The following is a 14,815-nucleotide window of genomic DNA, read 5'->3' as shown; positions in this document are numbered from 1 at the left end:
TTTCAGAATAGAATACTGGGGTCTGTTGTACCGGCTTATGGAATGACAGTTCCGGTATGGAATATCGGGGTCTGTTGTGCTGGCTTATGGAATACCGGGATCTGTTATACCAGCTTATGGAACGCCGGTTCCGAAATAGTATATCGGGATCTGTAATACCGGCTTACAGAACACCGATTCCGGTATAGTATACCGGAATGTGTAATACCGGCTTATGGAACATCAGTTTCAGAATGGAATACCGGCTTATGGAACACCGGTTCCGGTATGGAATACAGGGATCTGTAATACCGGCTTAAGGAACACCGGTTCCGATATGGAATACCGGGGTCTGTTATACCGGCTTATTTAACACCGGTTCCAGTATGGAATGCTGGGGTCTGTTATACTGGTTTATGGAACAGCTGTTCCAGAGAAGCCTTGATTCAAAATTTTCTATGATTACTATTAATATTGCTTTGTAAGGCAACACATTTTTGTAACAATAGGTTTTACATTTAATGGGGAAATTGCATTAAATTAACTGTTTTTCATCATAACTTTTTTAAACTGAGTTTTTTAAAAATAAATTATAGCCTATGTTGCTTCCTGATAATGTAGATATCTATGGCGAAAAAATGGTTAAAATCAGTCCAGTGGTTTTGAAGATTACCCCAGACATACATTCAGAAGTAGCCATTTATGTACATAGATTAAGATTGATATTTGTGGATACCGAACCAAGAAGCAAATTTGCAAAAAAATGTTAGTATAGAAGGTCCTATGAATGAAATCAAATCTAAACACGAATAATGATTAAACATCTTTCCCACTAGTTCATTACGCAAGTGTCAAATTTTAAACAATATGCTTGGATTTTTTTCCCCACTACCCATTTCTATGTTTTCCTGTTTGGTATGCCTTTTATTACTAATCAGACAGAAAACGTAAAATCAGGTTTCCACTGTGTAAATACAGAAATCGACTGCAAAGTACTAATGCAATGTTGAGAATTGCATTATCCGAAAAAAAAAACAGTTGAAGCAAAGGTAGACAATTTGGTGATTGAGAAATAAGAGCAGAGGAGTCATTAGGGCTGTCCACAATTGATGTCCAGCTTCGAGGTTGGGTTTGTGAAATTTTGTCAAGGGAGGGGGGGGGGGGGGTAACATGAGGTGCGACATCATGCATTTTTTTGAAAAATGTTTATAAAAAAAAAGTACAGCATGTGACAAGGAAAGGGGGGGGGGAGGGGTACAAGTGTGACACTTTGTGACAAAGGGGGCAGGTGGTGAAAAATGTTGCAAATAAGTGTGACATTGTTTATGGACAGCTATTTAGTATTTTTCTTTGGGGGGGGGGAGATAGAGATAGACACCAAAAAAAAAAAAAACGTTACAAAAAGCTGACTTAGAATATCAGCAAAACAACAGAAGTAAATATTGTGTGAATAAAACTGTGAGACAAAATACGAGCATAGTGTGAAAAGAATAAAACATCCACAAAACTGAAAATTTTTTCACTTTACTTAAATTGAAATATTTACAATTTTAACAAAGAAAAATAATTTCCAAATGCCACTGTTAAATTACATACAGAGCAAGAAAAAAGTAAAAAAAAAAAAAAAAAAAACTATGACATCTTTAACAGTAACAAGTATGAAATATATACATATGGTATTCACGGTTAGACTTTATACAAATCTTTACATATTTAAAAAGCACTAATATACATATAATTACAATATGTTGTAAAATACAAAATGATATCACATTTTAAAGCATTTTAAAACACTTCATATCTTGTTCAATTCAATTTTGCAGATGTGGCATTTGTACTTATTTACAGTGAAACATGTTTCACGGGAAATTGCTTAACATGATAGGTTAACAGGAAATTGTATAGTAGTTTGGACAGTGTACTGAGTAATTTTATATAAATCTTTCTTAAAAAAATTGAAGAGGAAAAGATATTCCAGTCCTTCAGTTTTGTGTTAGATGTTTTGTACTGTATTTTCACTGTAACCTAGGAATTTCAAATTCTGTCTAATAATTCCAATATATTTGAATATAACTAACCATTGATATGAGGCATTGATGGAAGTTGATGCATAATACCAGGCCTCAACTTTCCCGAAAAAATATTTCATTTTAAAAAGCAATGACTTGTGCATGAGATGTATAACCTCACACCAGGCAGCATGGTCAAATTATTTTTCAAATACTAAATTTTTTTTACGAAGTTGATCCTTTATAGCAGTGGTTCCCAACCTGGGGACTTCGGCACCAAAGGAGCAATTTGGTTCCTTACAGGAGAAATAAATTCATGAGGGGTGATGAGTATTTAAAAAGCAAAATAATAATAACAATAAAAAAGCCCATGAATATTGCGATTGAAAACAAATAGTAAACCGAATGCTAAGAGTTCTGACAAGGAATCATAAGTCAAAAAGGAAACAAAATTTTCTTAATAGGAAAATAAAGGGAAAGGGGAAGGACTTTTAAGGAAAATAAACTTTTAGAATCTAGAGCTTCCTCCACACCTTTGGCTGAACTTTACGCTACTTCTGTTTTTGAAAAGCGTGTCAATACCTTGAGCTAAGTATTTTCCTTCAAATATCAATCAGTTTGTTTTGGAATAGAGAGAGAGAGAGAGAGAGAGAGAGAGAGAGAAACCCTGTATAAAAGTACCTTTATTCATTGTTTTAAGTTAAAGAGTAGAGTGAATGGATAAAATTGCTTTTTTTCTTCTGCTACATTTCACTTCAAAATAAAATTGGACACTTTTATTTTTTAATAATATTGTTGATCACTAGCACAAACTTTTGTTTTTTGTTCAAGGAAACAAATTTGCGGGGGGGGGGGGGGGATAGGTGTCAGTCAACCTCTAGAGGAGGCGATAGAACCAAAAAGGTTGTAAACCACTGCTTTATAGTATCTTACACAATGGTCACTTGTTTTTAAATTATAATAGAAATGATAGTTCAGAAATCCAGGATGGTAAAACAATTAACACAAAACTGAGGGGGCTAAAACATATATTTTTATGTTAAAATAATTTTGCATTAAAAGATTTATGCTAAATTGCACAGTGGATGTTATTTATGGACACAGGTGGGGGTGGGCACAGTTTGGGCATTATAGTACTCCTGTCCTGACTACTGTATCATTAAGGGTTCATTCAGTTGTCATGTAAGGCATTTTCCTGTTAAACCTGTTTCACTGTATATAAGTAAAAATGTCAAATGTACAAAAAAGGATTGAGCTATTGTACAAAAATTACAATTATCCTCAGAAAACATTTCATGCATTTCAATTATTGCTGGGTAAATAAAAATCTTGGGTTGCAGATGATCTTCCAAAAAGGATAATATAATTACAATACAATAATATAATTTTAATTATTTTTCTTTCAAAAATTTCCAGGCAGTATCAAGAATGCTTGCATAATGATCATGGCACATTCATACAAATAAAATGATGATTTCGTTCATAAGATAACTAAAAATATTCTAGGTTGAGAGAAAAATATTTAAAAAAAAAAAAAAAAAAAAATCCTTCAAAATATAACAAAATAAAATTTAATAATTTTCAACAATGAATTTTCAAACAAAATTGTATCTAATCATGAGCTGTAATAGCACTCCCAACTGATTTTAGTTTGCTCTAAAAAGAAAAGAGACATAAATTTTTAAAAAGGGATTTTTTAATATCACCTTTAAATGGTTAAACTAGGGATGCACTGATTAATTGGCAGTAATCGGTGATTATCCATGAAGCCGATAACACTTAATTATCGGCCAATTTTAACTGATTATCATCTTTTTTAAAAATTGAAATTACTTTTGCCAAGAACAAGAAACTATACATAATGAATTTATTTCACTTAACCAATAGTTTCCAACTCTAACTGCTATTCCCCACTTAATTTAAAATTGAAATTATAGTTGTGGGGGTGTGAAGAATACATTCATAAGTTTCTGAAGGGAAAAAAATACAAATGGATAAAAGGGCAAATTCAAAATGAAAGGAAAATGGGTCTATAGGGGAAAAAAAAAGAGATCAGTTGGAAGCACTGCTATAAAAAAAAACAGGAAAATTAAAGAAAACTTTGAATATATTACAGATCTCTTAAAAGGTCAGATGACAAAAGGTGCTGTTTCGTAATGACACAATCCTCCTTTGACACATGATCTCCCATACTGACAAATCTCTGCCAAAAAAAGGACTGGATGTCATGATTTTCAACTTCTTTTGTACGTAAATTTCTACTTGACCAGTTAAAAATACATTTGGGAAGTGCCTCATCCATTACTGTTTTAAACTTCAGCAAACAGCATGCAACTGTAGCTGTCACATAGCGAAAATCTGAAAAATAGAATAACGAAATTTTTAAAAAAAAATCATTTTGGGTACAGAAAATGTTTTATGGAACACAGAAAAAACAGTACAGAAAAATTTTCCCAAGACATTTGCTATGTGTTGATTAAAAAACACAATTCATCTAGAAACACTTTTGATTTATTTTAAAAATGAGTTAAAATGTCAATATATATATATATATATATATATATATATATATACACACACACACACACATTTATATATCTGGGCAATTCCATGGGTAACTGACTGACATTTTTGAAGCAAAACAATACTTATTTTGTAATGTTCAACGCAAAATATATATTGCAAAAACGATCTTTTAAAGTTGAATATTGTATTTTTTAGGCTGAATTCAGTGTTATAATTCATTCCAAAATACATTTTGGACAGTTAAAAAAAATTGTTAAAAGCACATGTAACTGACTGACATACTTGTTTTTAAAATGACAGTCAGTCACCTAGTTTTAAATAAATATTTTTAAATCATCCAAAATGTATTTGGGGCATTCAACTATGCCATTAAATTCAGCTTAAAAAATAAAATTTTCCTGGACAAAAGATAGTTTGCACAACATATATTTTGCGTTGAATGTTACGAAATATGTATTGTTTTGCTCCAAAAATGTCAGTCAGTAACCCTTGGGATTGCCCATATATATATATCTTTCTGGAACTCTCTGGCATCCTTGTGCAAACACATAGGGGCACACTTCAAAATACCATGCTTTGTCATCAATCTTTGAGTTGAACCGCACCATTGCTGCGGTCGCTCATCTGGTTTGCTAATTCTGCATTAGCTACCAGTTTGTTTGGCTCTCTTGGCTCCCTTAAGAGGTTTTTCGCCTCCAGTTCATGTGATTCCTATTCCGGGCTGATGAGTGCTAAAAAGCACGAAACTGCAGTCCTCGGATGGAATAACTGAGCTGGCGGTGTATTTTAAATATGGTAACTATTAATTAAAGAACTTTAAGTTTTGGCTATAATTCAATTATTACTTATTATTAGTATAAAAGTAAGACAAAAGAAAAAAAAAATTAAATTTTGTAGCTTAGCAGAAACTTCACAAATATTTTAAAAGAAGACGGAAGTTTCTGTACTTTGCTTAAAATGCAAAACAAGACATTTTTACAAAATTAAGCCCTGTAGAAAGAATGTTGTAATAGCAATATTTTTATAATTTATTGAACATAATTCAAAAACAAACTAAGAAAATAAAAGCAGAGGACTTTTTCTTAACAGTTAAAATATTTAACTTTAAATCCTTTTCAATTTAAAAAGGGTTTGGATAGCAAAAATAAGTGCATTTCTAAAAATGTTTAAAGAAAAGTAATGAAGTAATTAAAAGGAGTAAAAGACATAACCATAGTAACACATAAAAGTTATTTTCTGTTTCAAAAATGAATTCAATTTACCTTTAATTTTTGATTTTATTCTCGAGCTTAATCATTTAATATCGTTTGGTTGCTTAAGGTAAGCATTGGAGTTTAGTTTTCTTTGCAGAATTCTTACAATTCTCCCAGGGTTTGTAGAAATGTTGAACAAACTTCATCTTATGCGGACAATTCAAAGCTTTTGAATTACCTAAACTTTAAAAATGTGCATGATATATTTCTCACCCATATTATCAAACTTATGTGAAAAATAGGCTTGAAATTGAATTAGAAAAAGAAAAAAAATCCAATTTTCCGTAAAAACCTTCAAAGAGCATACCGCTATGCTACAATTTTGTGCCAATTTTATTGATTTTGGTTGAATGGTCTAGGCCCTATGAGTGTCACAAACATCCAGACAGATATCTGGACAGAGATCCAGACCAACTTTCAACTTAATTATTAGTAAAGATTAAAAATCAAATGAGGAAATAAAGTCAAGCTTTACTTACTTACTTAGTTTCTACTTTTTAAGAGTTGAAATCAAGAGAAAAGATCACATTGTCTCGAAAACAAACACTCAAATTAAATTAGAAAAGATATTTAATTTTTAATACACTGCTTTATAATTATAATACTAGGGGACTCACCAACCCCCGAAGGTTGCTTCGCAATCTTATTTGATTAGCAAAGATTTAAATCATCAATTAGAAAGAAATAAAGTACAAACACATTATGAGTTCCCTTTGGAACAAAAAGCACCTTTAGCTTTAGAACAAAAGCACCCCGGGTTTCAAAATAACTTGTACCAACTTGCAGAGCCATAAGGACTACAGGGCTCCTGAGCATTGCAAAATTGCAGTTTTGTACGTTTGAAAAGTTGTTTTCATATTTGTGGTCTCTAGTAATATATTTTGCTCTTTAGCTCGGGGCTTGGAATTGAGTTGAGCTTAAGATTTTCCGTTAAAAAATTGAAACCCTTAAAATTTGTGAATAAGAAAGAAGAAACAAACGGATCAAAAAGATGTAACTATGATAACACCAAATAAAACATCACTAATTTGAATGGAGATGAGATTTTTTGAACTTGATTAAAACAGCTTGTAACTGTTTTTCCTTTGGAGATACAAGCTTAGTTTTTTGACCAAAAGGCTAATTAAATTTTGAGCAAAAAAAAAAAAAAAAAAAAAAAAACCTGCCCTTTCCAGTGGTGTCAAAAAGAAAACTGTGAGATAATTCTTTCACTTTTTACTGATAGATTTAATGAAGAAAGTAGTGCCTAAATTTCAGCTAAGCATAAAAAATTTTGAGCTAAAAACACAAATAACTCCCGCCGTAATAAAGTTAGAGCATTGAAACAAATTGCTTAGAACGCGGGAAAACTCCATCCTTTCCAACGATATATAACATTAATATATGCAAATAATTTTCACCCCTTTAATGGGCAATTTATGCGAAATTTGTGCTTAAAAAATAATTAAAAAAAAATCGAAATTTAAAAAACAAAACCCCAAGTGCAAACACCGGGGCTTGAAATAATTTTGTACAAAATTTCAAAGTTCTAGGTGCTACGGGGTTTCCTGGATCCAAGCCCATCACAGACTTCTTTTCAGAGTTTCTTTGACCTTTTTTTTTATTATAAAGAGACAAAATACTACAGTTTACATGCTAGCAAGCAAAATACTTGATTCAATATTCACACTGATTTTGATCACAGACATTTTTAAGTTGATCAACATCATTAGAAAAGCATTCTTATGCATACTATAGAAAAAAAAAATTTGTAGAATTTACTTACCACCTTTAACACAAGTAGGGTCTTCCCTAAGCTCACGTAGAGATTTTGTAAATAAATTCTTCATAAATTTTTCCTTATAGAGCTCTTTAGGGAAAAGTAAACACATATCAACTGAAAAAAAAAGAACATAAAAATAAACTGAAAGGTTAAAATGAGACTGGTTCTTGGAGTAGGCAACCTAGGCGGTCGCCTAGGTTGGCAGATTTTAGGAGCAGCAAATTTCAAAGTTGAAACATTTAATTATTATTATTTTTTTAAGTATGAATATCTCTTTTAGTGCTATAAGATTCACTGATTCAACGCTAAAATAATAATAATAATAATTTAGAGCGTGTACCAGTGCTTGGATATGCAAACTAACTAGAAACACTTTAATTTTAAGCACTTAACTATAATTTTTATTTTATTAATATATTATTTTTAAATTAATAATATTATTCAGTGGGGGGGGGGACACTTGTCAATATCACCTAGGGCCGCAGAACTACTAGAGCCGGCCCTAAATATAAAATATACATGATTTAATAGTTTAATAGCAAGAATGAATTAATAAACAAATGCCATCAAAAGTAAACATTTCCTTAAAAAAGTCATGGAAGGCCAAAAAAAAAAAAAAAAAAAAAGCATTAAAAAAATAATAATTAAAAAATCCCCATACAAGATCATGAAAATTATTTTACAATAAATAATAAAACTGTCCAGAGTGCTATTTTGGGAGAAATTAAGTATGAGAAATTAATTAATTCTATAGAGTTGAGTATAAAAGACATCAACAAAATTTCTCCTCACTAATTTCATAGAGAATGTTGAACATTAGTCTTGTGAGCTCATATTTTTCTTCAAGCAATGAAGTAATAAATGAGATAGCCATTCAATGTAAGACCACACAATTAGTGCTTAGTGAAATTAAGATAGCGATTGTTTAAGGGTTCTAGGAATCATCAAAATCAAAGCTATCAAAACAAGTCTCCTCATGAGTGCAAAAAAGAATGTGAATTGCAATAAAAGACTAATTAGCAGTAGTTTTTTGAGAGTTCTATCAATAAACAAATCATAATGAAAAAATAAATAAATAAGTAAATAAATAAAAATAAATTAATAAAATAAAATATAAAATCAACTGTGCCTTTCCAATAGAGTCAATTATCAATAAATGCAATCAGTGCTAGTCTATCAGGATTCATCAGTAGATTAAAGTTTGTTTCCACCCTTGCATAATTTCTTAAAAAGTAATTAACACTTCATGCCAGGACATTGTGTCCCCCACAATTAAAATTGCTTAGCTTTAAAGAAATTAAACTAGAATAGTCTAACCTATGAGATAGAATAATTATTATTGCAGTTAGATTTAGATGCAGTTATATTTACTGACAGGAGATAGGATCCTTCCTTTAGAGGTTTGAATCTGGACACATTTTATTTTATTTATTTATTTTTTTTTTTTGGTTTCTTTGTCAGGTTTCTCTTGATTTTTTTTTTCTTTTTTTTGCTGACACTGATTTTAATGGTCGATGTGAAATAAATAAATTGAGCCATATTGTTATATTTTATGATATCATATGAAAAGTTAAGTGAACAAAACAAAGTGTGAATGAAAATAAATTTCTCTCTTTACAAGACTTTCATACATCCCGTTTTTTACTTACGCCTCAGGGACTTGGACCCTGACTATGAGGGAGGAAAGACTGCTGGGCACCTTTGAGAGCATCTTTGGAGGAATTTGGAAAAATGGAATCTGGCATAGAAGATGCAAGAATGAACTGTACAATTTATTTAGGCACCCAGAGGTCTGCGCTATTAAGACTAGCTGTCTAAATTGGTTTGGCCACGTTATCCACCTTGACAATAGCAGCATTATAAAAAAGAGTTTTCATGGCCAAACCGTATTGTATTAGAAGACATGGAAGGCCAAAGCTGAGTGGATGCTGTGGAAAAATCTACCACAGAGTCTTGGGACTACTTAGAGTACTGTCTTTTAGTCTAAGAATTGGAAGAGCTTAGCTGAGAGTCGAGGAGGCTGCAAACAGCTGGTTCAGAAGGCCTTGGCCCACCCAGGGCTGTTGTGCCATGTATGACCATGATGATATGGAAAGTAGCCTACAATAGTTCTGAATCAAATATATTAAAGCTATTTAAGCATTCACATTCGATATATTTCTAACTTATCTTTAAATCAGCGAAAACACAACAAATGAACTGTACAGTAGAACCTCGTTTGTCTGGATCAAAATTGTAGCTTCTTAAAAAAAGTCATGTTCACAATGATAGTTTAAAACTATGACAGCGATAACATAGCTATAAGCACGTTGAATACTCTCTCTTTATTTTGATTATAAGTACAGCTCCAGCATAAATTGTGCAATAAATTATAGTAATCTAACAAACACCAAATGATAAAGCAATAAATTGATCATGCTTTGTTCAAACAACACAGGTATTTGAACCAGAAGACAGTGGACCAATTCTACGATTTGTTGTGAAAAATTGTCGATATTTTTTAATGCCTTTTAAACAATTCTATGTAATTTTTCCGAAAAATATGGTTTCTTGCTGTTTGGAACAGTAAGCCTGCTCATTTAAGGATTTGCTTTGCTTATTACCCATACTTCCCTGACTATCTGGATTTCTTTTTGGTACCAATTAGTCCAGATAAACGAAGTTGTACTGCACATGCACATTTGTGACTCTTTACAGCAAGGTTTCCGCTACGGTCGTATTTTTCGCAAAATACGAAAAAACTATCCAAATTGCGAAAATGAAACAAAGCATTTTCGCTTTTTGGCTCCAATAAAATATGAAAAAGAAGAGAGAAGGAGAAAAAAGAAGCACTATCCGAGAGAGAAAGCAAGCATGGCAATATCAAACAATCTTATTTATAAATCTTAGCTAACATGTATAAACTGCTATTAAGTTCAACAATATTTCATCTTAGCAGGCACTATGTCCGCCCAATAAATGCATTATTAGGGGGTTAAAAAAAAAAAAAACTCCCTCAATACTATGAACAATTCTTTCATTTCAAATTTTTTGAAAAATATAACCTATTATATATTTATTTCTTCAAAGATGTCAAGGTTGAATTTTAGCATTTTGCTAAAGACTTTTCGCCAATTTTAGCTTTTTTGCTAAACAATTTTAAAACTCAGCTTAAACCCTGCCTTACTGAAACTATCATCATGAAGCCTACTTACCATATAAATGAGCAAAGAACTTAAAAGCTGATTCATTACTGATTTCTGCAGAGTACTTCACAACACAAGGTAAAATGAAATTTGATGTAATATTTTCAGCCCACTTGGAACCATTTTGGATAGCCAGCATAACGAAAACAGTAGAAACAAAAAAGCTCTTGTCCTCCAGCATATCTAAAACAGAAAAATATTAAAATACTTAGTTGTTAAGGTGTTGTCGAAAAATATAACTCTGAACTGATTAGCTTTTCGAAAAATAATATTAGTTCAACTTAAAATAAAATTTTAATCCCTTGATACATGCATCCAAGAATAACTTATGTTGTCAATTTCAGTGTCAAAAATTATGTCCGAGGTCTAACTGTGCCCAAGCTGGGCCTGCGCTAAGCATTGGTCACCAAGCCAAATGCGATTAAATCATAAATTCGGCAACATAATTCCGATTTAATAAAAGACTTGCCAAATGGAAAATTCAGTAATTTCCACAAAAAATAAAACTTCTTTTTTCTGATAGGAGTTTTCCAAAAATTTTTTTTTTTTAATTCAATTAAAATGTACGAAATTTAAGTCTTTGGCTAAGACAATTAAAATTGGGCTGATTTGTTGGCTAGCAACTTGAAATCCCTATCACGGGCCCGGTCTAAGGATAGATTAATTCATAGATGGGAATTAGAAGTATTAGAAGTCACTTAGAGACCAACGGAACTTCCAAGTCCTCCAAGTGTTCCATTTTAACTTTAAGCTTTTCCAAGCTAGAAAACGTACAGGTTCAGTTCAATGCAGTTATTTCAGTACTTGGATGGCAACACAGATTGATTTTCCATTGAAAGCTAGCCTAAGACAAAGGAATGACACAATTCTGAGCTAATAGGGATGGAAATTTTTGAGAATAAATGACAAGTTGGGGGAGATTTACATAAATAAATTTTGTTACAAAAATTTGGTTGTAGGGATTCCTTAGATTTAAGCCAATATTATCTATGAAAAAGTATATATATATATATTATGAACACACAAAATTACTACTATGTATACGCAAATGCTTAAAAATCAAGTGGGATTTAGAGGGAGACAATCCTCTTAACATTTTTCAGTGCATCCCCTATGTACCAGTTATAATTAATGTTCGGACACAGTGCTCTCCCAATTATGAAAATTTATGCACAAAACACAGACATAGACGTTTGAATAACTTGATTCATAAATTATTAGAGTAACTAATGACGAAACATAAATAAATGGGTTGGTTTTACAACTCAGACCGTCCCGTTAATAGCCTAAGAGTTAAGCATCCTTTTTCGTCTCATAAGAATCGAATGCCTGTTGGTTTACATCAGTGGTTCTCAACCGGGGGAGGGGGGGGGGGGCAGATGAATTTCAGGGGAGGGGGGTGAAAGTATAAAACAGTAACATAAAATAGTAAAATAAACTATAATTTTCTCACTTTTTAAGTCATCTGTTAATATTTTTGATATTATTGGCTTTTACTATTTTTTTTTTGAGGTTTTTAGTGTAGATTTGTTCTACATATCTCTGCGAATCTGGATTTTCAGCATAACCATATATAAGGTCAAAATAATGAGTTGGATATTGAAAGTGACCTGAAGTGTGTTTTGTTAGTCACAACCAAACATTCCAAAACTTGTTAAGGAGAACTTCTACAGATGTTGTGAAAGTGACTGGTATTACATGCCAACATCATTTAAATACCTCAAATTAATTTGTATTTAGTTTTTTTTTTAATTCTTTGATTCATATATTCTATTAATATTACACATGTTTAAAATAAATTTAAGTGTAATAGTGTTAAATTGTATCACAAAATTATCAATAATTCAATTCAATTTCCTGTTTCATCCACCCTAACTAGTTTCAGTTCGATGTTTTGATTGTACTATATGCATTGACTGCATATATAAAGATGGTGTGAGTGTGTGGGAGGGGGGGGGGGGAGTTATATAAGTGTTCGAGGAGTCTGAAAGGTTGATAACTCCTGGCTTACATGATACACATGCCTGCAACTTTCCAAGGAAAAAATCCAGTAGATTTTTTACTATCCCTTTAAATACAGTAAACTCCAGATCATCTGCAGAATAGGGTGGCACGGTAACCGCGAATAAGGGAAGGCCGCAGATAATCCAAACAAAAGGTAAAAAACGATACTTAGTGCATACAACAGCTAAAAAACATATAAATAACAATCACACATACATTTAAATGAAAACTAAAAATATTGCTACACTGCATCTACTAACATTGACTATAAAAAATATATGTAAAATCTAAAAGCGAATAATAACGCAATCATAAATTGGGAAAACAAATTGTGAAAGACCCGCAAATAATCCGACCGCCTATAATTAGGGTACAATCATATGGAAGTTATTTATTTTATATTTGCATAAATAATTAATTAAAACATGAAATAGAAGAATAAAAGAAGAACAAACATACATACAGCAGGGCTCGAAAGTTATAATGCCTGACATGCCTGGGGCATGTAAATATTCAGATTGAGCATGAATCTTTTACCCTTAAATGCCTGGTTGGGCATGTAATTATTATAATGTTTTAATTAAGTACTGTCCACCTCACTTAATCACGTAACGGATAAATGAATACCCCGCTCATACGAATAAAATTCCGGGAACCGAATATTTCTCATGCCGTAGATGCAACGTTAAAAATCTCCGCTTAATCAAATAATATTTCTTGGAACCGACAGTATTTGTTTAAGCGGCGCTGACAGTATCGGTAACTTTGATGACTTATTATGTACTATTTATTTAATAATTTTTTTATGTTTTTAATTAAAAAAAAATTTTTGATTCAGAAACAAAGCTTTTAAATTAATTTTTTCTTTGATTAATGCTAAATAACAAATTCAAATATTTTTATTACTATATAATTAAAAAACTGGGCACGTTAAATTTTTATCCCGGCATGTAATTTTTAGACAATAATGGCCGACAGGGCATGTAAAATTTTAAAGGTTTTTCTAGCCCTGTCATATGGTATGAACTGATAACCGCGTCCTTTAATAAATCATGCTTACAATGTAGTTAAAACTTATTTTTGATCAAAGTTAATACTGATATACGGTATGAACTGATAACCACTTCCTTTAAAAAATCATGTTTACTATATAGTTAAAACTTATTTTTGATCAAAGTTAATAAGCATTTATAATGATGCTAGATTTCGATATACTAAAGTTTGAATTTTAGCAGGAAGTTTTCAAATCATGGCATATATATGTCTGGACAATCTTAAACACAATTTTACAGAGTTTTTTTTCACAAAATTCTCTAAATAAAAGGATTTTCACCAAGATTTATAAAATCCAGTATATTTTTAATAAAAGACACCAGGAGAAATGCTAAAAATCCAAGAAATTACGGGAAAATTAGCAGAGTTGGCAGGAATAGAGAAATCAGTTTAAATCATACAAACTTTACCTTCATTTTTCAGTATTTCAATATGCAACTTTAGAGTTTCTACAATTTCTTCTGCCATAGGATTAAAGGATTTGTCATGAAATTCGGAAAAGACTGTTGAACACTGTTTCCACTGCACTTCAGATAGCTGATTTGATGGTTTTCTGCCACTCAAGATAAAAAACAAACACTTGAAAAATATTTTTTCAATGTCTGAAAGAGGAAAGTAAGAAAATCTAAACAACATAGAAAAAAGGAAAACAAATACAAGAACAAAACACATATCTTTTCAAAAACATTGCAAGCAAAAGAACAACACATTGGGACTTTTTTTTTTTGTTTTTGTTTTTTGATGCAAGAAGTGCTTTGCCCTTGTCCTCCCATTATTCAGGGTCCGCTCTAAACATTCGCCACTGCCTTTCCCAAACAAGAAGTACACCACTAGCTGCACAATGAGCAGAATCTCGAGTATTTAGATTTCAGGCAATTTTATAATGGGAAAAAAATGCTGAGAACTTTTCTTTTAGATGACAGTTTTGCTTGGCACTGTGATGCTGACATTCGACCAACAAGCCAAATATTTAGATTTTCTTGTTGAAACGGGCGTTTTGCTGCTTGATGCCATTAAGAAAAGTGTTACAAGTTTTCCACGGGT

The 14,815-nt window shown here is 31.6% G+C and overlaps 1 protein-coding gene across 1 annotated transcript; it reads right to left on the bottom strand.

Annotated features, from left to right (window-relative positions):
* Window positions 1-3,531: 3,531 nt before the first annotated feature.
* LOC129228247 (uncharacterized) lies at window positions 3,532-14,298 on the bottom strand. Its single transcript, XM_054862915.1, has 4 exons — window positions 14,182-14,298; window positions 10,724-10,897; window positions 7,533-7,643; window positions 3,532-4,346 (listed from the first exon to the last, which is right to left on the bottom strand). The coding sequence occupies exons 1-4, from the start codon at window positions 14,237-14,239 to the stop codon at window positions 4,099-4,101; spliced, it is 591 nt and encodes a 196-aa protein (XP_054718890.1). The 5' UTR covers window positions 14,240-14,298; the 3' UTR covers window positions 3,532-4,098.
* Between the last annotated feature and the right edge of the window lie 517 nt (window positions 14,299-14,815).

Source organism: Uloborus diversus, chromosome 8 (assembly GCF_026930045.1).
Source record: "Uloborus diversus isolate 005 chromosome 8, Udiv.v.3.1, whole genome shotgun sequence".
Classification (NCBI taxonomy): Eukaryota; Metazoa; Arthropoda; class Arachnida; order Araneae; family Uloboridae; genus Uloborus; species Uloborus diversus.
The sequence above is the reverse complement of the archived record's forward strand: the minus strand, read 5'-3'. Positions and strand labels throughout refer to the sequence as shown.

Coding starts and splice junctions, on each gene's coding strand:
- LOC129228247 (XM_054862915.1), bottom strand. CDS start 14,239: ATGGCAGAAGAAATTGTAGAAACTCTAAAGTTGCATATTGAAATACTG. Junction 7,644..10,723: donor GTTCTTTGCTCATTTATATG/GTAAGTAGGCTT, acceptor TTTTTTTTTCAG/TTGATATGTGTTTACTTTTC. Junction 4,347..7,532: donor CCCTACTTGTGTTAAAGGTG/GTAAGTAAATTC, acceptor TCTATTTTTCAG/ATTTTCGCTATGTGACAGCT.